The sequence below is a fragment of the Cnephaeus nilssonii genome, assembly GCF_951640355.1.
Source record: "Cnephaeus nilssonii genome assembly, chromosome: 8".
Lineage (NCBI taxonomy): Eukaryota > Metazoa > Chordata > Mammalia > Chiroptera > Vespertilionidae > Cnephaeus > Cnephaeus nilssonii.
The window spans coordinates 35,374,473-35,396,750 of record NC_137079.1 but is presented as its reverse complement, the minus strand read 5'-3'; the positions used below and the strand labels follow the sequence as shown (position 1 = coordinate 35,396,750).

General features: G+C 36.6%; 1 protein-coding gene across 1 annotated transcript; it reads left to right on the top strand.

Annotated features, from left to right (window-relative positions):
• Positions 1–1,498: 1,498 nt before the first annotated feature.
• Positions 1,499–1,966, top strand: LOC307103946 (protein archease-like; the record flags this gene model as incomplete). The annotated part of the gene is made up of 1 exon (XM_079778536.1): positions 1,499–1,966. The coding sequence occupies one exon, from the start codon at positions 1,499–1,501 to the stop codon at positions 1,964–1,966; it is 468 nt and encodes a 155-aa protein (XP_079634662.1).
• Between the last annotated feature and the right edge of the window lie 20,312 nt (positions 1,967–22,278).

Sequence of the window (22,278 nt, the reverse complement as noted above, 5' to 3'; positions counted from 1 at the left end):
AATATAACAGGAGAGCTACTTGTGATTTATTTGGAATTTCTTCTTTGATTTAGATAAAAGTTTCCTTTGTAGTTCAGATTAAGCATCACAAGATTAATGGTACACTTAGATAAGTACTTGAACATTTTTCCAGTTACTTTCTTTGGAGATCTGGCCTTAGCAGTGCACACATAAATTGCCTATGACTTATTACAGTTACATAACCACTTAATAAATGCCAACACAAAGAATCTTCTCTCAGAGTTTTTTTTTTTCTTCTTTCTCACTACAAACATCTGATTTCATCTCTTCAGAGAGTTTTGGGTACTACCAGTGACTGGCAACTACAATTCTAATCCCAAATTTATATCCTTCAAATAAATTACCTTTCCTTCTTCACATAACTCCTAACAACTTTTATATCAAGCTTGGTTATTAATATCTAAAGAATGTTATTGTATAGTTTTCAAATTAATTTTTGCTCTAATTCCTAAACTATCTCTATTTCAAATTAATATCTAGCCAAATTAATTTCGGCTCTTAATTATATAAGATCATGTGAACATACTAAGAAGATGAAATCAAACACTTTAAATGGGTGAATTGTACATGAATTTTATCCCAATAAAGATGGTAAAAAGTAAAATAGACTCCCATTTCAAGCAAATCAAAATGAGCTTAAGGACAAAGATAATTACCTAACAAAGAAATGACAACAGGGCAAAACCTCTAAGAATGAAGGAGAGCCCACCATGAAAGAAATTGGAAATTGGAATTCTAGTGAGTAGGAGATATCCTACCAGAGACAGTTCAATTTCCAAAAGATCTTGAAGCACGAAGAAACTAAATAAACATATGCAAATTGCTCAACATCTGATCTTTGCAAGACTTGTTGAACGAAAGTAGAAAGCAAAACCTGTAGCAATTAGAAAATATGTGTTCTAAATCAAGTTAATGTTTGGTGTATTTAATTGATTTTAGAGTGTAAAGGCATCTCTTATTAATCACAAATATTCATATATTCATGTCTCAGAGATTTTAAGAGAGATAACCTAAATGAAAAAAATTTTCCCTTTAAAAACATTATTTTAAATCTTGTACCAATCACATTTAGAGTCATATAAATTTTATCTGAATATACTATTCTTCTCAGGGAACTTATGAAATATACAACAGACTGTTCTTCAAAAACATACTCTAAGCCCATTTTGAAAAGATGAGTTAAAGCAGCTTCCTCCTTAGGCTTGAATTGAAATTAAAAATTATGCCATCTTAAGGCTAAGTTTTTGTTGTAAGAGCCAATGAAGCACTCACTCTGTAAGAGAACTCACATAATTTGATTAATGCTAGCTTTTTAATATAAATATTGTATATCAACACATGTTTGTGGTATATTATTCTGACATGTGTTTATAGTAGATTAATGCCTTCAGTAAAAAGTGAAATATGTTAATAAGAAAATAAATATTAAAATATTATAAGTTCAGTAACTTTATTTTAAAATGTATATGAGAGAGTCATGGTGCAGGAAGAGGAAGATATTCAGGACTACAATTTGAATGAGAAACAGAAGGTGACCAAGGCCAAGTATCCTCCGGTCAATCAGAAGTACGAATATTTGGATCATACAGTGGATGTCCAGTTATACCCATGGGAAGATACTCTGAAGGAAGCTTTCGAGCAATGGGCAATGGCCATGTTTGGTTACATGACAGGTACTGAGACGGTGGACCCTCTCCAAGCAATAGAAGAAGAAAACCAGGGAGATGATTTACAATCTCTTCTGTTTCACTTTTTGGATGAGTGGCTTTATAAGTTTAGTGCTGATGAATTCTTCATACCCCTGGAAGTGAAAGTACTTAGTCTTGATCAAGTAAATTTCAAATTACGGTCAATTGGATGGAGAGAAGAATTCTCATTGTCCAAGCATCTTCAGGGAACTGAAGTCAAGGCAATAACATATTCAGACATGCGGGGTCTATACTGAAGAGAAGCCAGTTTTTGTGATCATTTACATCCTATATAATAAAAAGCTAATATGCAAATAGACCAAATGCTGGAATAACCAACCAGTCGCTATGACATCGCTGACCACCAGGGGGTGCACACAGAACATAATGGGAGTCAGCAGCAGGTGGCAGAGCATTGAACATGGTGGGCGTCGGTGGAGCTGATGAGCGGGGGTGCCAGATCAAGGCGGGGTGCTGGTTGCTGTCATTGGGGCGAGCCTCTGGTGGTTACTGAAAATTCTTTGCTCCCACGTGCCACGGTCCTGCCCAGCGCTTGCACCTGCTGCTGGCACCGGCCCCACTCACAACTGCTGCTGGCACCAGAGCTGCCGTTGTACCTGCTGCAGGTGCCCGGTACCGGCCTTGATTGCTAGGTGCCATCAGCAGGTGTGAGTGGTGGCTGCTGGCCCTCATCATCCCTCAGGGCTTCTCTACCTCCCCCTGCTCCTGAGGGGTGATCAGGGCAGCAGCTGCTGCTCACACCCACTGATGGTGCCGTCCCCACTCACATCTGCTGCTGGCGCCAGCCCCAATCGCTCTGCGCCATCAGTGGGTGCAAATGGGGCCATTGATGACAGTGTATGGGAGCTGCAGAGGCAGGAGTAGGGCTGCTGGCAGACAGGGGACTGAGGGCCAAGGTTGGAGGGACTAGGCAGGGGAATGGATGATGGGCCGAGACCTGCCCTTGTGCCCACCGCAGCCTCGTGGCCCACAGTTCCTTTCAAGGTGCACAAATTCATGCACTGGGCCCCTAGTTTAAAATAAAGAAAAAACTCCTCTGAAGAATTGTTTTTTCTCTTCCTTTTGAGAAGATACCATGATATAAATTCTACAGTCTCTGATGATATATGATGGTTTGCAGAACAGAAATTTTTTACTTCAAGTATGACTTTTCCACAAATGGAAAATCAAGGCATAGCCTTGGTTTGTATTAACCAGATATTCAAATATCAAAGAATTCGTCAGGTAGCAAGAATGGTTCCTTATTTATTAATTCACTGCTGTAGCAACAGGTGCCTCACACCCTTCCAATGGAATGCTAGCCCTCCAACCTCATCCTAAAAAGGATCATTGATCTAAACAGTAGCCGAAAGGTTCTGAAGCCTCCACATTCATATTGAATCCAATTTGGGAGAAAAAAAATGATAATTTGAGAAATTTTACAATCAAGTTTTTGCTTTCCTTCCAAATTGGTTAAGACGTGTATTTTCTTTGTGTATTTTAAGAGTGGTTGTATTTTAGAATGCTGTAGGACAGAACCATCCTACATTCCAGTTGGATACCTTAGAAGAAGTAATTATAGTTGAACAATAGGAGACTTCTCTAGAAAGAACCAATTACCTATCTCACTTTTTTTAAGCAGTGAGGTATTGATACTTTGTTTTCCCACAGAAAAAAAATTAATGCCCTTAAAAATGGCCCCTTCTATCATGTAATTTTATATTAAAGCCAATATATTTATTCAGTTTGGAAAGAATGGGAGAATTTTTAATTTTTTTTTGGTTTTTAAAAATTACTTAAGCTCTTCATTTCTGAGAAGACAGGAGGTCAGGAAAACACCTTTAAAATTATCTGAACTATTGTCAGGCCATAGTGGCTCAGTGGTTAAGTGTCAACCTATGAACCAGGAGGTCACGGTTCAATCCCAGTCAGGGCACATTGCCAGGGTTTCGAGCTCAATCCCCAGTAGGGGCATGCAGAAGGCAGCCAATCAATGATTCTTATCATTGATATTTCTACCTCTCCCTCTCCCTCTCTGAAATCAATAAAAGTATATTTAAAATGTAAAATAAAATTATCTGAACTTTTTAAAGTAGATAACTTCTAAAAAATAAAATAAAATATATATGAGAGAAGGCATAGAACCAAAATTAAGAACATAAGTTTTAGAGTCATACTAATTTGATTTTGACATTTTATTCTAGCTATATATAACTATGGATATTGAAACAAATGTCCTAGTCTTTCTCTGACTGTTTCTTCATTTATTAAATGGAGGTATCAACATATCTAGTCATAGCATTATAGTGAGAAAAGAAGATAATGACAAGTGCTTGTTCAGCAAAAAAAGATACTTTCTAATTTAATTTTAATTTAGCTATAATTTTTATTTCTGGAACTTACTCAGTAGGCAAAATAACCAAATGACAGAAATTTTTGGATTTTTTTTTCTGTTTTAATAAATATATGATAGCAGAGAGGTTGAGAATATTTGTTGATATCAGATTGATGAAACTTGAATATGAGCTTTACTATTTACCAGATTGGTATCAAGCACTTTAAATTCCCTGTACCACAGTTTGTTATTTATAAAATGGTTAAGTATTTAAATATATTTATTATTAATTTTAGAGAGGAAGGGGAAGGGAGAGAGAAATAGAAACATCAATGATGAGAGAGAATCATTGATCGGCTGCTTCTTGCATGCCCCCTACTGGGGATCAAGCCCACAACCTGGGCATGTGCCTTGACTGGGAATCAAACCATGACCTCCTGGTTCATAGGTCGACACTCAATCACTGAGCCACACTGGCTGGCTAAATATTTAATTATAGTGGTAGAGATTGGTAAAAAAAAAAAAAAATGTTACATGTAATATGGAAAACTACCCAACACTAGTATGTGGTCTACAAATGTAAATTTTCATAATTGCCTATACCACAGCATCATGATTAGCAGGAAATTTTGCATAAATGCCTACCAAGAGAGACTAGAAATAATAGAAACAGACATGTAATAATTCCCAATGTGGGTGGTTCTTTCAGACACAAGCTTTAAAATATCTACACTAGTTAAATTCAAGAAGAAAAATTAAAAGTTTAGAACTATCCAAGATGGTGGCAGAGTATGTAGAAGCAACACTCACCTCCTCTCAGTACCAAACTGAAATTACAACTAAATTATAGAAAAATCATCCTGAATAATCAACTGCAGACTATATGAAGAGAAGTCTTATAAACAAGGATTTATAGAAGAAGCCACATGGAGACTGGTAGGAAGGATAGAAAATCAAAAAAGGCTGGTCCTGCTCTCCACAGGCAGCACTTGAGGTTTCAGGGCATATTTCCTGAACTAGAACAAATAATCCAAACATTTATTTGGAACCACAAAAGACCTCAAATAACAACAGCAATCTTGAGAAAGAAGAACAAAGTCGAAGAAATCACACCACCAGATATCAAACTATACTACAAGGTCATCATAATCAAAACAGCACGATGCTGTCATAAAAATATACATAGAGATCAGTGGAACAGAATGGAAAGCCCATAAATAAACCCACACTTTTATAGTCAATTAATATTTGACAAAGGAAGAAAAACATACAATGGGGTAAAGATAGTCTATTCAATGAATGGTGTTAGAAAAATTGGTTGGATATGTGAAGAAGAAAGAAAGAAAGCGGGGAGAGAGAGAGAGAGAGAGAGAGAGAGAGAGAGAGAGAGAGGAAGAAAGGAAGGAAAGGAAGGAAGGAAGGGAATAAGGAAGGGAAGAAAAGAAAGAAAGAAAGGAACTAGACCACCTTCTTATAACATACACACAAATAAACTCAAAATGAATTAAAGATTTAAATTTTAGACTTGAAACCATAAAAATTCTAGAAGAAAACATAAAATATCAAACATTTCTTATAGTAATATTTTTTCTGATGTATCTCCTCAGGCAAGGGAAACAAAATAAAAAATAAACAGGACTACATTAAACTAAAAAGATTTTGCACCACAAAGGAAATGATCAACAAAATGAAAAGACAACCCACTGAAGAGAAGAATATATTCACCAATACATCTGAAAAGTAGTTAACATCTAAAAAATTTATAAAACTCAGCATCAAATACACAAATAATCCAATTAAAAATGAGCAAATAGCCCTGGTCAAGTGGCTCAATTGGTTGGAACATTGTCCCAATTCAAAGTTTGTGGGTTCAATTCCCTGTCAGGGCACATACCTTGATTTTGGGTTGATCCCTGTTCAGGGCACATACAGGAGGCAACCAATCGATGTTTCCCTCTCACATCCCTCTCTCTTTCTCTCTCTCTCTCCCCACTCCTTCCTCTCTCTAGAATCTATGGACATTTCCTTGGGTGAGGATAAAGAAAAAATGAGCAAAGACCCTGAATAGCTACTTCTCCAAGAGGACACACAGATGGCCCATACACACATGAAAAGATGCTCAATGTCACAATCATTAGAGAAATTCAAGTGAAAACAATATCACTTCACACCTGTCAGAATGACTATCATCAATGAATCAACAAACAAGTCTTGGTGAGGATGTGGAGAAAAGGGAACCCTCATGCACTGTTGTTGGGAATGCAAATTGGTGCAGCCACTATGAAAAGCAATATAGAGTAACCTAAAAAATTAAAAATGCAATTGCTTTATGACCCAGTGATTTCATTTCTGGAAATTTATCCAAAGAAACCTGAAACACTAAGTTGAAAGAAAATGTACATCCCTCTGTTGATTACAGTGTTATTTTCAATAGCTTAAGATTTGGTGGAAGCCCAAGAGTTCATCAGTAGATGAGTCAATAAAAAGACTGTGGTACATTTACACAATGGAATACTACTCAGCCATAAAAAAGAAAGAAATCTTACACTTTGCTACAGCATGGATGGACCTGGAGAGTATTATGCTAAGTGAAATAAGCCAGTCAGAGAAAGAGAAGCACCATATGACTTTACTCATATGTGGCATCTAATGAACTAACAAGCAAAATAGAGACAGGCCCATAGAAAGCAAACTGACATCTATAGGGGTGGAGTGGGCTGGAAGTTGGCAGGGATGGAGTATAAAATAATATATATACAACTCATGGACATGGATAACAATTTGGTGATTGCCAAGGAAGGGGATTGGGGATAGGTGGAGAAATGTATAGGGGCTTAAATGGTGATGGATATAGACTTGACTTGGGGTGGTGAGCACAATGCGGTGTACAGATGATGTGTTGTAGAATTGTGTACCTGAAACCTGTATATTTTGTTAACCAGTGTCACCCTAATAAAAAATAAAAAAGAAAGTTTATCATAGTGTGGGAAATATTTCAAAAAATTCCAAAAAAATAAGTATTATTAATTCAAATTAAGAAATCCATTGACTTATTTAGCAGCATAATAGGCACAGCTGAGGAAGACATAATTGGAAGATAGATAGGAAGAAACTATTTGAAATGAAGCACTAAGACAAAATGACAGAAAATACCTAAAGATAGACATCAGATTTATAGGGTGATCAGTAAGAAGTTCTACCATATGGTTACTGGAGTCCCAGGAGGAGAAGGCAGAGAAAAATGGGAAGACAGAGCAATGTTTGAAGGGACAAGGGCAGATTTTTTTAAAATGTTATGAAATAAATCAATTTATAGATTCAAGAAGCCATATAAAATCTAAAAATATGTATATTTTTTAGAAAAAGAAGAAAAAAAGAACCACATCTAATCATATGGTAAAACAAACAAAAAAGCTACAAGAGATTTGAAATCTGACAGCTGATTATTATGCAACAAAAATATGTAAGATAAAAGATAATGGAATTATATATTTTATATATTAAAGTAAACTTCTACTATATCTAAAATTTTCTAGCTCAAATTTAATTTTAATTAAAATATTTAGACAAACAAAAACTGAACAGGAAGAATTTATCACTAGCAGACCCATAGTAAATGAAGAAACATCATGGGTGTTTTTAGGCTGAGAGAAAAGAACCCCAGATGGAGGGCTGGAGATAGAGGAAAGAATGAAGATCAATGAAATGGTAAATGTGATAAAATCTAAATAGCTAAAACATAAAAATAATTGTATTATATTAATTAATAATAATAATGTAAATATGCCATCATGTAAAATTTGGGCTTGCTACTTTTTGAACATTATATAAATTGAATAATATGTTACATTTTATTATATGTCTGGCATTTTAATTTTACTAAACACTAATTTTTGAGAATTATTTATTTTGTTATAAGTAGTAGTAGCTCATTAATTTTCATTACTGAGAGAATTTATTTGTAAGAACATACTGCAAGTGATTTATTTCAATATTGATGGGCATTTTTATTTTTTCCAGTTTTGTTTATTAGCTATTGTAATGGGGGAGGCACAATTTTGAGGTATTTCACATTGAATCATTATATTTCAAGGAAACACGAACGTACACAAAAAGTTTGGCACTATTTTAATAGATATTAGTGTAAAAATATAGATTAACTTCCATAGTTCCACTTTTTACTTTAAGGAAATTACAAGAACCTTGGCGGAATCTTTCTCATCTCAAACACTGATTTCTGTGGTTGATCAGAAAATTCTGAGGACATACTACACTATTAAACCCTTCCTATTGTTTGATTTATTCAGATGGGAAGATAGGATTTAAAAAAATCAGCCATTTCCTCCTCTGTTGACTCACTATGTTCATCTGAAAGGGTATGCAAGCATATAGTGAAAGGTTATAGCTTACTGAAGCAATATGCTGTCCTGAGATAGTAAAAAGAGAATAAAATGTCAACACTTTTCACCATGAAACTTAAGAGAGTCAAGAATCACAAGATAGCATGCTTGGTATCTGTCTGAGCTAAAGTTTCTAAATACTAAGGATATAACCACGAAAATCAACAGCAGAGGGAGAATGCAAGTTAACATAGCAAAAATGATATACTGTATAAAGAGTAAATTATAAAGGGTACACACCATGTGGAGCGTAGTAGGCAACTTAAGGGTAGCAATATACAATCTGAACAAGTGTAACTGTTTTTTTCTCTCTGTCTTGTCTCTTTAGCATAATGGTACTTTGGCTTTTAATTCTATACATATAAAAACTATTCCCCACTGATCAATTGATAATCTACTAATTATACATTTCACCCATCTCTTACTATAAACCATAGTTAATACGGTCATAAACACAGGATAACTCAAACATTAAAATTGCTTCTATTTTTTTTAAAAGGGAAAATATCTTGGAACATTTCATACATTTTAGGGAAGTTACAATTCATGCTTTTTCATAATCCTAAAGTAAAATGATCAGGTGAGCACTTAACCACAAATTTCATGAGGACAGTTGTCATAGGTGCATTTTACCCACCATGATATATACAGATCCTGGTATATTGCTGACATATATTAGGCACTTAATGGGTTGAGTGAAAGAATAAGCATGTTTCTGAAGTATTCAATCAAATTATAGATGCATTTTGTCAAAGCTAATTAGTAGAGGCTAGGCTATGCTACTGTAATAAGTATTTCAAAATTGTTTTGGCTTTGAACAAAAACGTTTATTTATTGCTCATGCTTCATGTTTCTTGCAGGTTGGCTGAGTGAAGCTACTATCATTTCCTGCAAACAGAGGCTCCACCATCTTATTATGCGTCTCAGTGACGGCTTGCAAGGTTTGCCAGAGCAAGAAAATATAGAGTAACCTCAAAATATAGAGTAACGAAGGAAAACACCTCAGTTTTGAAATGCTTTCAGCTCAAGATGATGTGTTCTCATATCACACAATCTACATAATTTCAAAAGGGTGGAAAAGTTAAATTCTCCAAAAACCTCAGAAGGAAAGAAAAACTGGAAATATTGATAAGCTGAAGTAATGTCTGTCTTACCAAGAAACTATAACTACCATATGTGTTTGATAAATGTTTTATTTAAGAATCTCTAATACATATTAGCATACTATAATTAATTTTAATGGCAATGCCCCTGGGGAATATTATGGGATACTAGAGGCCCGGTGCATGACATTTGTGCACTGTCGGGGGCGGGGGGGGGGAGTCCCTCACCCTAGCCTGTGCCCTCTCGCAATCTGGACCCCTCGGGGGATGTCCAACTCCAGGCGTAGGCCCGCTCTGAAGGCAGGAGAGGCTTCTGGCTGTGCAGTGCTCCCCCTGTGGGAGTGCACTGACCACCAGGGGACAGCTCCTGTGTTGAGTGTCTACCCCCTGGTGGTCAGTGTGTGTCATAGCGACTGGTTGTTCCCCCATTTGGTCGATTTGTATATTAGGGTTTTATTATAGAGGATATGGAGTTTTATGGCCTGTATACACACACACACACACACACACACACCCCTACAAATCTTAACACATCAACAGTTTTATTGGAAAGAATTCAAAGATCTAGATTAGAATTCTAGCTCTCATCTGCTGAGTGAAGATATCATTTAACTTCTTAAAGTCCTCTCCAGGAATTGAGCAAAGTATAACTAAAAAGCCAAGTATCTTCAGTATGTGAAATTTGTATTTTAAATCTGAACTTGACAGCTAATTCCTCAAAAGCTATCAGTGACATTTATAAACATTTGAGCCTGTAAGATGGAGATCAAGTATATATTAAATAATCACTGTAGGTGTCCTGAATTTATAACTTATCAACATATATTGTGAATCACACTCACTTCACAAGATTATCTAAGGTTACAATATGTTGATATAGGATATATTACTAGGAAGCCTTTGGTATTACTAAAAACTCAATCTTCAGTGATCATATATTCTAGCAGCACCTTCACATGTACTCTGTAAGTGGTTAATTAATTTCTGATTGACTCAGTAATGAAGAACCTATGGGAAAGCCAATCAATCCATATCAAAAAGGCAAAATATAAATTATAAAACAAGGATTATACTCCATAGCCAGGTGGCTCAGTTGGTTGGATCATTGTTCCATACAGCAGAAAGATTGTAGCTTCAATTCCCAGTCAGGGCTCATACCTAAATTGTGGGCTCAATCCCCAGTCGAGGTGTGTGATATTTCTCTCTCACATTGATCTCTCTCTCTCTCTCTCCATCCCTCTCTCTCTAAAAATCAATGAAAACACATCTTTGGGTGACGATTAAACAATAAATAAATAGATAAATAAAGAAATAAAGAAATGCCTTCAAAAAAGGAAGGGAAAAAACACATAGATTATACTTACTTTATTTTCTAAACCAAGAAAGAGCATTAATATAACTGATATATATTCACATTAATATATTCTTTAATTTAATATATTAACATAAGTCATGCCTAATAAAAAGAGAAAATAAATATGAAAAATGCTGTAAAATCACCATGAATTCTTTCACACTGTGGTAACCATGATTAGATTCCTTGATGCATGATTTTCAAGTTATTTATTTTTCTGTTCATAATAGCTTTTAAATAAAGGTGTGAAAATACTATATATGTTGTTATAAAATCTTTTTAAAACTTAATACTTTTGTGAAAATATTTATGCATCAATAAATAATATCTCTATCTCATTATGCTAGTAGTTTTATAGTGTGTTTTTTAAGCTGTTAGTTCATTCTCTGATATTCAGAAATATATACATACTATTCATTTGTGATAGTTCAATCTTAGTCTCTCTTCTCTTCTCTCAACTACACTGGTTAATCTTTAGCTTCTCTGTTACCATTTGAACTAGAGAACTCAAATGACAAAATATTTTTTGCCTTATTGGTTTTCATTGCATGCAGATAGAGGAAAGAGTTTATAGGTAATGATTGAAGAGTGAAGATTGTATAGCAAGTCTCTCACAGTGTTTGTAAATTTCAATATATGAACATCACTCCTCTAAGCACATAGCCACATAAAAGAAAAGATAATATTTTCTATACTAAAGGCCTGGTGCATGAAAATTCATGCACTGGAGGGGAAGGTCCCTCAGCTTGGCCTGCCCCCTCTCATAGTCCAAGAACCCTCAGGGGTGGGAGGATATCTGACAACCAGGGGAAGGCAACACCCCATCACACCTATGCTGCTGCCACTGCCAGCAGCACAAGCCTCGGCCGGCCCTGCTTACCTGAGCCTCGGACGGCCCTGGGCAGCTGAGGGGCTGAGGGGACTGGGGGACCCCTGAGGCAGGCATGCGGAGCGGCAGAGACCACCTGGGGGCGGGCCCGGCCTTGCTGTGAGCCTGCCACCCCGGGGGGCTGAGGGGAATGGGCACTGCACCATCTTGTGGCTGTGGGCGCCGCCATCTTTGAGGGCATCACAGTCAATTAGCATATTCCCTCTTTATTAGATAGGATTAGTCTTTACTCTTCTACTTGCCAGATTGCTTTATTCTTCTAAGGGGGTTATTTTTGTAGCTTCTCTGCCCAAGATGTCTGTTTTTTTCAGTATATGCTTTCTGCTCAACTGCTCAGCCTTTTTGCTATGGCCACATAGGAACTGAGGAATGACTTGAAAGAAAATGCTGAGTCAGTCACTCCACAATGAGCTTCCCTGACCTCTAGATCCTGGTTTCCCAAGCCCTATCAACTTTGGTTATTCTCCAATGCTTCCAACCAGATCTTCTAAAATCTATTTTTTTTTCCTAGTTCTTCTCAGTGGGAGATTTGATTAGCTGCAATATAATCTACTTTTATAGAAAGAATTGGTATTTTGGGGTACAATTTTATTAATTATCATGGCAACTCTGTCAATCAGATATTATTGCTTATGAGATAAATGAGAGGTTCTCTGTTTAATTGATTTGCTTGCCCAGTTTAAGTAATTACATGGAATAACTGGAGTTTGGACTTACTGTGTTCTGTGTTCAATGCAAATACCCATTTCATTGTCTTATTCCCAGGGTTGTATGCTTGATTAATATGACAAAGAAACTAGCATCTTTTCCATGATACACAATGATTCTTTGAATTAAAAGTTCATTAAAAAAAGATCATTGTTATAGCATCCATGTCAAATTCATTACTTAGAGTTATTGAGTGATAAAATAATGGAACTTACTGGTAATAAATTATATTATTGTGTGTCTAGTCTCCTTTGCTTGCTTTATAAAAATACCATAGACTGGGTGGCTTATAAACAACAGATGTTTATTTCTCAGAGAACTCCAAGATCAAGGCACTGGCAGAGTCAGTGTCTGATGAGAGCCCGCTTTCTGTTTCATAGGATTACATGCTAGCACCTACAAGTGAGAGCTCTCTTCCAGGTTGCATAATCTAATCACATCTCAAAGGCCCCACCACAAAACACCATCATGTTGGAGATTAGGATTTCAACACATGAATTTTGGGGAGATTCAAACATTCTGTGTGCTTTAACAACCTTTCAAATATAACTATACTTAATTCAAAAAGTGCCTAATATCAAACAGAAGCAAAAGTGCACCGAAAATGAAATAAAATAACAGGTAATACAGTTTAATGACAACTGATAAACCGATATGTCTAAAATGAAACCAAAAGTAAATTTTCAAACTAAATTAGTATGGAATTAGTATGATGACCAAGAATGAACTGGGCCTGTATCATAAAAGGATATGTTAAAATAAATCACTTTCAAAGTTATTGACACATTATTCAAAAGGCATAGATTTACAAACCTAATTTGTCCATCTGCAGGACTTTCCCAGGGGTGGTATGGATGAGATTATTACAAGTTCAAAGTTTAGTGGAGTCCACAGAGGAAAAAAAAAAGGAAGAATGGCTTTTAAGTTTTGCATTAATTCATGATTCTTAACACTCCTGATTAAAATCTGGCCTACTGCAAATTTATTGTCAACCTGCTAACCATACTGTGCTTGTAGATCAGCCTTTCCTTGTTTGTTGATGAATGCATTAGTAGAGAAAAATCACAAAATAGAAAAGACAAAATTCACTCTCCTAGTGTCTGTGAGTCTGTGATTATTTATACAAGGTGGTTTGCCCATAGCATTGGCAATGGTTTACAAGACAGATAATTAGAAATTGAAATCAAGAAGCATCTTTTAACGTTATGAAAGGTCCATGATTATAATTCAAAGATACATAACAGATAAGAAAAAAAAAGCTAGCATCTCAAAAATCTCAATAAGGGAGAGATCAGAGGAGACAGAGGAATGCAGAGTAAAATAGAATCATAATGGGATAAAGGAATGAAGTAAGAAACCTAGAGTTTGAGTGCACAATACTCCCCTTGATTATGCTATTGAAAAGAAAGTGATACTTTTTCATTCTGAAATTAAGAACAGTGAAATAAAATTAAAATGATAAATTATTATTTTGAGAGGTGTCTTTATGTGTATAAATGGGATCCAGCTATCTTGAGCCTCCACACATTATTCTGAACTGTGGAAGGGAATTCAGAAATGGATATAATTCACTATACTAAATAAAAAAGAGTTTTGATGGTCAGAGTGCAAAAGGTAAGGGAATATATTTCAGAAACATCCCCAGTTAATTGTGATAAGAAGAAATATCTGAAGAAAATCAGAGACAAGTTGGTGATCTCAGAAAGAAACTTTACGGGAAGCTTATTCATAACAATTGTCTGCATTTAGGCTTAGAGACAAGGCTGTCAAGGTTAAGATTCACTTCCCAATAGAAATGTGCTTCATAAATATATATGATAACAGTAAATAAGAAACATCTTTTTAGGGAGGAACAAGCTATCAGGTATAAGAGTTAGGCAAACCCTCTAAAAACAATCCTGCTTTTTTATGTTTAAACGTTCTGGACATCTCTTAATGCTGCTTTCTTCTCAATATATATGGCACACTTGTTGACACTCAGAAGGCCTAATGGAATATCTTTGAATGTCTAACACTCAGCCTCAGTAGACTGTTATTATACTAGCACTGAAATACAGACCTGAGGAAATCAGTGTGCAGAGGATTTCACTAAGCCCTCTTACCGCCTGGTCTCACATGGGCCTGCATTTTTGCCATTTCTTTGGGAATAAGCTAAGTCCTGGCAAAATGGGGGGGGGGGGATGCTTAGTAAAATAAATTCTTCATCCCCGTGGATGCCACATGACTGAGAGTCCAAGTCTTAATAATGAATCTCTCTCTTAGCTGCAATTCAAAGCCTCAGCAGGCATGAAACTCAGAATGACTTTGAGCTTAGAAAGTAGATTAATTACTATTGATCTGTTCAAAATACCAAGCATCATCAGACCCCAGGAGAACTGTCAAAACTATAGTTGGTAACAAATTTGAGGGAAACTTTGTTTTTAGGAACATGGAAAACATTTGGGACATTAAAGAGGGTTCAGTATAGGTCAGTCTATGTGTATAAAAATAGACAAAGCATTAGGACAGCTCCTCTGAACATGTTTATGCATGCATGTGAGCAGCTGTATGTTCAATAAGAATGACAAAATGAAATATGTTATGATAATTTTGTTTTATTATCAGCAAATATAAAAGCTATTAAGCATTTAAAAGAATGATAAAAGTCAAACATTTAACAGTAAGTTATACATTATAAAACACTAGTGGCCCGGTGCACAGATTTGTGCACTTTGAAAGGAAATTAATTAGAAGAAATACTTTAATGTCACTATTCGCCCTTTCTCTATAATAGAAGTGTCAACCAAATTCATGGTCTACAATGACAGATCAAAGCACACACGTGCGATTGGCGCCAGCAAGAGCTTTATATGTATCACACATGCGTGAGTCAACTTAGCCTTTTATGTATAAAGAATAAACTTGCTTAATTAAACCTGCTTCCTGATATAGCTAAACTTTTTCCTACCCAGTGAAGCACCCCAACTTCTCTTTTAGGTAATTGTCAGCAACACAGCAGTAAATATCAACACGAAGCAGATTATTATTGTAGATGACACAGGGAGAACAAAGGGTAAAATATTTAACTGCATCAGTGTTTGACTATATTCTGTGCAGTGACAAAACCTGAAGCCATTTTCAAGGTCCACCATTTCTTACTTCTTTTCAGTTGGGTCAAATTTCTAAACTTCCTAAATCTCTGTTTTCTGGCTAATGAAAAGAAAATAAGATTCCACTGAGTCTCCTATCTACCTACTCCAGGACTTCTGTGAGGATCAAATGAGATGAGGCATGGGAAAATGCTTCACAGACATTTGGTTAAAGTGTGAAATGTTTCCACCTGACTATAAAGCAAGTCATGTTCCTGGGCTGAAGAAACTGCAAGGAGGCTAGTCGTTACTAAGGAGAGGAAACCAGGTGTTGCTATATGATGTCATTACCTGGCTCCCATAGCCACTGTTTCTGGGTTGGACTGGGCTGTGGGCCACATTTTGCACCATGGGGTCTCAGCAGCATTGGCTGCGATTTGATGGGGTGTTACTCCGGAATGGTGGTGGGGCCTGTGTCTGACTTGGGGGAAGCCGAGTGTTGCTTTGTGGGAACCAGGTCTGTGGTGCCAGTACACATCACGGCAGCTCCTACATTGAGTGTCTGTCTCATGGTGGTCAGTGCGTGTCATAGTGACCAGTTGGATGGTTGGACACTTAGCATATTAGCCTTTTATATATAGAGGTTGTACAAAAAAAGTGTATCACTCTCAATAATGTTGGAATTCAATTTCTAAGGGTGAAAGAGGGATGTGAGAAAGTTAAAGCTATTTCCTCATGAATAAGTTATTCAAAATTTAATAAAAATAGTCAATTTTACTCTCAGTTGTCTATTCAAAGTTGGTGCAGATACTAAATGAAAATCAAACTCAGCTACTTTGTGCTGTTGTATTTGGAATATGTAAAAATGGCAATCTTTCTCAATGGACACATTCTAATCACAAGTGAGTTTAGTTAGGTCATCTGGACTTGTACAAACCAGCTTTATAAATGTTGCTTACATCCTATATAATCAAACCCTAATATGCAAATCGACTGAACAGTGGAATGACTAGTTGCTATGATGTGCACTGACCACCAGGGGGCAGACAACTCAATGCAGGAGATGTCCCCTGGTGGTCAGTGCACTCCCACAGGGGGAGCGCCACTCAGCCAGAAGCCCGGGCTCACAGCCTCTCCCGCCTCCATGGCAGAGCTAAGGACCTAAGTGGGGAGCAAGCCTAAGCCTGCAGGCAGACATCCCCAAGGGGTCCCGCACTGTGAGAGGGTGCAGGCTGGGCTGATGGACCTTCCCCCCCTCCCCCGAGTGTACGAATGTTGTGCACCGACCGGGCCTCTAGTGTAACAATAAAAAGCCATGTACATATCCGATTTTGTGATTTGATGGCTCACGTAACACCAGTTCATAGTGAGTAGTTAGTTGCATAGTGATTTGATTACATGTCATGGGGTCAGATGCTCAGTTTTAGAAATTGCTTTTGAATTGGAGAATAATTATCAGCAGAAGCAGGTCAGTACTGGAATTCTTACACTGGGACTTTTGAGAGGATCTATAGAGCCTTCTTACCTGCCACTGACACTTCTGGGTCACAGAAGTAGGCCCCTTAGAGTATATCCTGGAACTGCTGGAGAGTTCTTTCTAAGTCAGGCTCCACTTAAATGTGTCAGCCTAACAAGTTTTGATCAATGGGTCAGAGCAACCTACCAAAATATGCTTCTCTATTTATGATAGACAGTACAAGGTACAGAAAATTATCTCTCAGAATAGTCTTGAATTTCCCAGATCATTGAACTTGTAGGAACCTCTTCAAATTGTCATGGCTGTGGACTTACATAGAATTTGTATATTTTATCTCTCATACGTTCTTACTAAGGTTCACTGCAACCTCCTCATCTGGTCCAATTACATAATATTATGAATGGACAGTAGGATGTTCTACGTGCTATTTTAAAATGATTAGATTACATATTTGAAATCTGCATTGTTGCAGAAAGCAGGAGAGTTTATATTATTCTGATATAAGAAAGGGTAGTTAGACGGATATCCATGTATCATGAGGCAACATGTCTGAGTGTCCTTGTTAAAGGGTGTTGAAAAGAAAGCATGGTGCTAGGTCAAAAGTTGCATGCCAGATGCCAAAGGCTATCTTTAATTGATCCAGTAGAAATAACACTCCTTCGATCACAATAGGAATTGATAGTATCACCCAATTATGCTTTTAATAATTTTTAATCATTCTTGAAGACCCACCTGGCTTTTTAAAATGTCATATGGAGATACGTGAGGAAAACCTCTGTATCCCTGAAGGCTTTGATGATGGCACCTAGTTCTTTTGTGCCCTCTTAGATACAACAATGCCTTCCGCTTGCTCTCCTGGTGTATGAGGGTGAGAGGAGACAGTTTAAGTACTTCCACTTGACCCTTCTTAACATGATAACTCTTTATAGATCTGGTAACCAATGTGAAGATTCTGTCTGTTACTAAGTATATCTTCTCTCACTACACACTCTAAAATTTGGACAATGACCACAAGATGGATTTGTGGTTCTATTGGTCCCCTCGGAGATAGACTTAGTCCAAGAATACATTTGTCCCTTGACTTCCATAAGTTTCTATTCTGAGCAATGATTCTTAGTGGGATTTCTGCAGATTATTGTAAGAAGAGAGGCAATATATACGTGTAATGTTTCTAGTTACCACCCCTTTACTAGTACAATAATTCTGGTAAATTTCTACAGGCTCATTTTGAGAAAAATACTTAGAGGAAGACTCTCAGATATAGAAGTGGCCTGTGATGTGGTTCTTCCTTTGGTAACAGAGTTTCCTATCAGTAGAGGAGCACCAGGTTTGTGAATTGACTTATGTTGGAAACTGAGCAAAACATCATCAATTCCCACTAATGCAACTCAAGATAATTTTGACCCAACACATTTTGAATTATTCAATTATGTCTGTCAAAAAGGACCTAAAGGGGCTACCCATCTGCATCATCCTTGACATCTGTGAGAATGGGCTATAACCATAGATACCTAAAGCTTATTATAATAATCAGGCACAACTTATCTGATAGTGAAATGTGGCCATCTGGCCTCTACCATGTGGAATCACTGTTCTAAGAAGAGATCTTATGCAGCAAAATAAAATCAAACTAAAGACAAAATAAACTAAAAACAACCTCTCCCAATAGGAAAAAAAAAAGTACTTAAGAATTGATCATGAATAGCTTAGCTTTTTAAATGTTATTTTCTTCAATTTTGTCAATTAGTTTAATTTGACAGCTTTTAAAACATCCATTTGTTGCAACTATTTTTATCATTTTAAATCAATAATTATTTTTGCATTATTTTTATTCATAATATTGCACATTTTATTTAAAGGACTTCAAAATTATAGAAGCCACAGAACCCATAAAACCTTGCTCAACCACTGAGTCTAGTTTGATTGCATCTTCATCCAATGCCACCTATGGCCCTTGGAGGAGGGACATTATTTCATTTCTTCAAGTTAAAGAAGGCGTTGCCAAGTCTTGCCAGGGATATAGTAGGGAAATCAGAGGAGTCACTGAGCAGTTGTATACAACTAATAAACTCCAACATTCTTTCCTTCTAGAGCTTTTGATTCCTTCCTTTAGCACAAGGGCCAGAAGACTTTTTTTATGTAAAGAACCAGATAATAACTATTTTGGGTGTGTGGACCATATGCTCTCTGTTGTAACTACATAACTTTGCCAGTTTCATGCAAAAGCATTCACAGACCATGCCTAATATGGGTGTGGCTGTGTTCCAATAACACTTTTATTTACAAAAACAAGCTGGCTGACCAGACTTGGCCCACGGGCCAACCGGTGACATAAAGTGTGCCTAGCAGCTCTGGCAATTAAACCTCATTGTCTGAAAATAATAACAATGGCTTATTAACTAACCTAGTAATGCATGAATGCCACTCCTCACTGCTCAAGCAAATATGTGGAAATCTTACTTTCAGGTAAGTGCATCTACAGATTTTTTTTTTATATTTCTTGGTCTATCACCCTCAAAATTCACTTCAATATGTTTCCAGTTATCTGACACTTGAAATTGAAAATGTTCTGCCACTCCTCTGGTATACAGAGACATTTCTATCAGATGAGAACTTCTCTGGTACATCTCTCTCTGGGCTCAATTGAAATATTACTTTCATTGTGGCTCTGGGAGACAGAACATAGTAAGAAGAGACATCCCTGGTCAGGCAAGTGCTCCAGGTACAATCAGTACAAGAGTTTCATGACAATGAAGACTGTTTCCTTTATTCAGGGGGGAGAAGTTGATTTAGTAGACTAGAACCCTTTAGGGAGATTTAGAGGCTACAAGTTCTTATCCTTGATTCTGTCTGCTCATGTGTCCCCATCCTATATCTCAGTATCCCCTTCCTCCTCAAAGTTCTCTTACTCTAGTATAAGAATCACATTCATCAATGTTGCAACTCTGTGAGAATTGCAGTGGGACCTGAGCTTAATTCTCAGCTTATCTTTCATGTAGCTTCAGAAGATTAAGGCCATCATTCAGGTTGTCTTGGTAGTCCTCTAAGTTTTTACAGATGCTGGGTTGGGCATACATTCAATTTTTTTTTTCAATTTGTCCACTTCTCTGTGTGTACTCTCTAGGTCCATCAGAACTAGACAGCCTATGCCTTGCTTATTGCACTTATTGCTGTAGCTATAGTGACTCTGAATCATGGCCATTTGCTTCCAGAACACCTTGTCCTCTGCCTGCCCTCATAATGCCACCATATGCCACAGATCATTATGCCCCATTTCCCCTGGCCAGAAGATGATCATTGTACTCATCAAGTGTGTGAGTAATCCAACACCAGAATTTCACTCTGATGTTCTGTTTCCTGAGGCCAATTATAGTGACAATGTCTATATTAGCCAAAGTTCTAGAAAAAAACAACATGTACCCTCAGGAAGGGTATTGAATATATCTAATACAATTCAATAAAATGGCTAATTTATTATTGTGTTAGTTGTATTATGTTAGCCAAGTGTGGATAGTAATAATCCCATTGTCAATAGGGAGAAAAAGCATCACCACCCAGGTCTGAAAGAGCAAGAAGAGGACTGTTACTAGAACACAGAAACCAGTAGCTATAGGTACTAATAGAAGGTTGACCAGCAGAAGTCGTGTTTTCAGAAGAGGAATGCAATCACAGCCAAAATTCAGACTAACAGGAATAAAGCAGGAAAATAAGCATCCAGGTTTCTCTCTCTTTGTCAGCTATGCATGTTGCTGCCATCTATTGGTTGATACCACCCAGAAGACAAAGGACAACACAGTGTGGTAGCTTCCTGTGGCAGAAAGGAGGCAAAAAAAAAAAAAAGTGAGGAGTGGAATTGGTGGGGCAGAATTAAAATATGTAGCACAGAGATCTCATTTCTTGGGCACACTATCTTCTACTAGTCTTTGTTGCTTTGTATGTAAAATCACTTGTGTTATTTGCTTAAATAAGTAGCCATATATAAACTTTGTGGCTCAAGGTATGTATTTATTAATTTATAGTTGCTCAGATAATTATTTCAAGCTCCACAAAAATAGTCCGAAGTATAAGCATTCTAGAAGTACTGTTGCTTGATACTTAAAATAGTTTGAATGAATGTGCAGCACATTTTGCATATTTATCTGTAAAACAAGTACAAATAAACATTTTTGTATTAAAAAGCAACTATATTTAAGGATGGGTAACAGATTAAATGTTCAGTAAATATTAATTTCCATTTTTATTACTTTGAACTCCACACAAAAAAATATGCAGAAGACCCAATTCCAGAGGTAGTATATTCTGAAAACTAAAATGCTCATTATGCACAGGCAGGATATTATCAGTGGACAATCATCATTATTTACCACCTATACAACTTAAAAAATTAAATAATTTTTAAAAGGGTACATAGCTATCTAGTCCAAGAGAACTTCCAAAGAAAGCACTTTTACTTATAAACCACTGTATCAGATACTCATGCCATAGGAACAAAAAAAAGTTTTAGTCATTTGAATATGAATTGCTAGTGATTAGTGATATCAAAGAAATTCTACAATGACTGTCTGTACAGAAGTCCAATGTTAAAGATAAGAATAGAGAGAATATTACTTCAGAATTAATTAATAGCTCCTTAATGAAACTGCAATTATTAGGCTATGCTGGACATGTGTAATCAGCTTTCTTGTCTTTCTCTTACTTATGTTATGGTCTATGTGTTAGCAAAGTAGAACATCTGCTGATGCTCAGTCTCTCAAATTTGGTCCAGATGTGCCTTGATGTTCAGCATATTCTAGGCATGGACATTCCTAGCGGGAGGATAAATCCTTTGTAAGAACAAAACACTTTTATCCAGTTATTAACTCTACCATTTGGAAGCATTTCACATGATCAATTTCTGGTTATCAGAAGGCTGTTTACAGTTCCAAAGGATTAACCCAATGAGAATGAAATTCTATCCATTGATTTGAGTGACTTTGGATATTCCAAAGGGACAAGTAAGACCTCAACGACACCTTCACCAGTGGTGGGAGAAATTTAAATTGACATAGAGCTGTTGTCCTGCTGCTCCCTTACTCTAGACTGAGGATGACTTATTTAAGGGAAATTCCCAAATGTAGAGCAGCAAGAGGTCTTGTTACCGCACCCAAAATTGCTAAACTCATAACCTGCACTGTCACAATTACAATTTGGGGTCTTGATTCATAGAGTCTCAGCAGTGTTCTCTGTCCTATTCAT